This window comes from Lepidothrix coronata, unplaced genomic scaffold (assembly GCF_001604755.1).
Source record: "Lepidothrix coronata isolate B3197 unplaced genomic scaffold, Lepidothrix_coronata-1.0 Scaffold564, whole genome shotgun sequence".
Classification (NCBI taxonomy): Eukaryota; Metazoa; Chordata; class Aves; order Passeriformes; family Pipridae; genus Lepidothrix; species Lepidothrix coronata.
Window position 1 is genome coordinate 19,311 of NW_016690744.1, and position 1,937 is coordinate 21,247.

Genomic DNA, 1,937 nt, shown 5'->3' on the forward strand with positions numbered 1-1,937 from the left:
GGATTTTGGGGGGTCGTGTGTCCCCCCCTCCCCTGCTGTCACTCTGCCTCCGCCCGGCTGCTCCCAGTGATCCCAGTAAAGCTTCCCAGTTCTCCCCAGTCCTGGTTATTGGGGGGTACTGGGGAAGAAGCTTGGGGAAATCCCAAGGAGTGGAGCCAAGTTTGGGGGGCCAGAACCGGCCCAGGATGGATCAGGATTTAGGACCCCTCTCTGTCCCCCCTGTGTCAACTCACTCTGGAGGGGCTTTGAGAGGGCACCTGCCCCTCAATAAAGCACCCAGCTCACACCAAAAGGTGCTGGGAACTTCCCCAAAGCCTCCCCACAGCCCCCTAAGGACCCCCAAACACACTCAGAGCCCACCCAGGACCCCCCCCAACCCCTTTTCTGGGGGGACTTCTCTGGACACTGGTGGGTGAGGAGTGAGGAGCTCTCAGGTGAGTGGGGGGTGGGAAGGGGGAGGTCGGTGGGAAAAGAGGGGTCAGAGGGGATAAAGGAGTGGTGGGACCCCAAACTAAGTAGGAGGGAAGTGGGACCCCCAAAAGTGGAGGGGGAAGAGCACTGAGGTTTGGGGGATGATGGGAAATGGGTGGGAGAGGTCAGAAGAGTGGAGAAAGGGGAGGGTGGGACCCCCAAACTGAGCATGAGCATGGCTGGGGAGTGGGGGGTGATTTGGAAGGGATAGGAGAGGGGGGAAAAAAGTGGGGGTTGGGACCCCCAGAGTCATCCTGAGGGGAGCTGGGGAATGAGGGGACCACGGAAAAGCGGGAGGAACAGGGAGAAGGGTGGAAAAGGGGGAGTGGTCTGGAGGGTCCAACAGTCCCATGGGGGTCTTTGGGCACCAGATTTTGGGAAAGGGGGGTGGCCCCCCTGAGCTCCCAATTTACTGTGGGGTGCTGGGGGCTGCTGGATCCAATCTCAGCCTTGGATCATGCCAACAGTTTCAGTTTAGAGGAATTACAGAGGTGTGACTGAACTTTCGTCCCTGAAATTTTAAGGATGGCAAAACAGATCCATGGATAGAAATGAATTTATTTAGGGTTACAAATGATCAGACGAAAGATCTTCATCAGAATTATTTACTGCACAATAGAATCACTAAAACTACCAGGAATACAGGATAAGATAGGACAGTGCTCTACACTAAAGCAATTGTTGAAGCAATTCTACTCAAGCTGGCACAAAAGCAATTAGAGTTGTATGGAACTCCCCCAGACCAACGCTGGTGGGGAGATCTCTGCTCTCAACCTCCAGGAGTGACCTTGGGAGGTCCCCAGCCAAGGCAGGAATCTCCATACAACCACCAAGAAGGTTTCTGTTGGAAGAAGCTGCCCCTGTGAAAGGGGACTGGCCCTTTGTGGTCGAAAGGGATGGAGTGACAGTCACTGGACTCCAGGGGTTGCCTCAGCATCAGGGGGTTCATTCGGGGTGGAAGCAGCGGCCAAAGCTCTTCCCACAGTCGGGGCACTTGCAGGGTTTCCCTTACTGGTGGGTCCATTGGTGTCTGGTCAAGTGTCCACTCTGGGCAAAGCTCTTCCCACACTCCCCACACGTGTAAGGCTGTTCCCCAGTGTGGATGTGCTTGTGGGTGAGGAGGCTGGAGCTCTGCCTGAAGCTCTTCCCACATTCCAAGCATTTGAAGGGCTTCTCCCTGCTGGGAGGCTGCTCAGGGACCACCAGCTCAGAGCTCCGCCTCAAGCTCCAGCCGCGTTCCCGGCACAGGCTGGCTCTTTCCTCCTCGGAGCACCCTGGGCTGGCTTTGGAGCCCCCCCTGCGGGGGGATCTCCGGCCCTTTTCCTCCCCGCTGCCTTCCTGCGCCGGGGAGCCCTTCAAAACGGCCTCTCCCACCAGGCTCTGCCGGGGGGATTTGTCCTCCGGGCTCTCCGTCCTCAGCTCAGGGCCTGGGGCAGGAAGCAAGAAGGACAGGGAGGGGAAGGGAA

The 1,937-nt window shown here is 57.6% G+C and overlaps 1 protein-coding gene across 1 annotated transcript in view; it reads right to left on the reverse strand.

Annotated features, from left to right (window-relative positions):
* The window catches only part of LOC108510239 (zinc finger protein 239-like), a gene marked incomplete at its 5' end in the record, with an annotated part of 5,615 nt that extends 3,689 nt beyond the window's left edge, over positions 1–1,926 (reverse strand). The window contains one exon of the mRNA XM_017839908.1: positions 1,484–1,926. Coding sequence (XP_017695397.1) covers positions 1,484–1,926 — 443 coding nt within the window. The remainder of the gene's footprint in view (positions 1–1,483) is intronic.
* Positions 1,927–1,937: the final 11 nt, after the last annotated feature.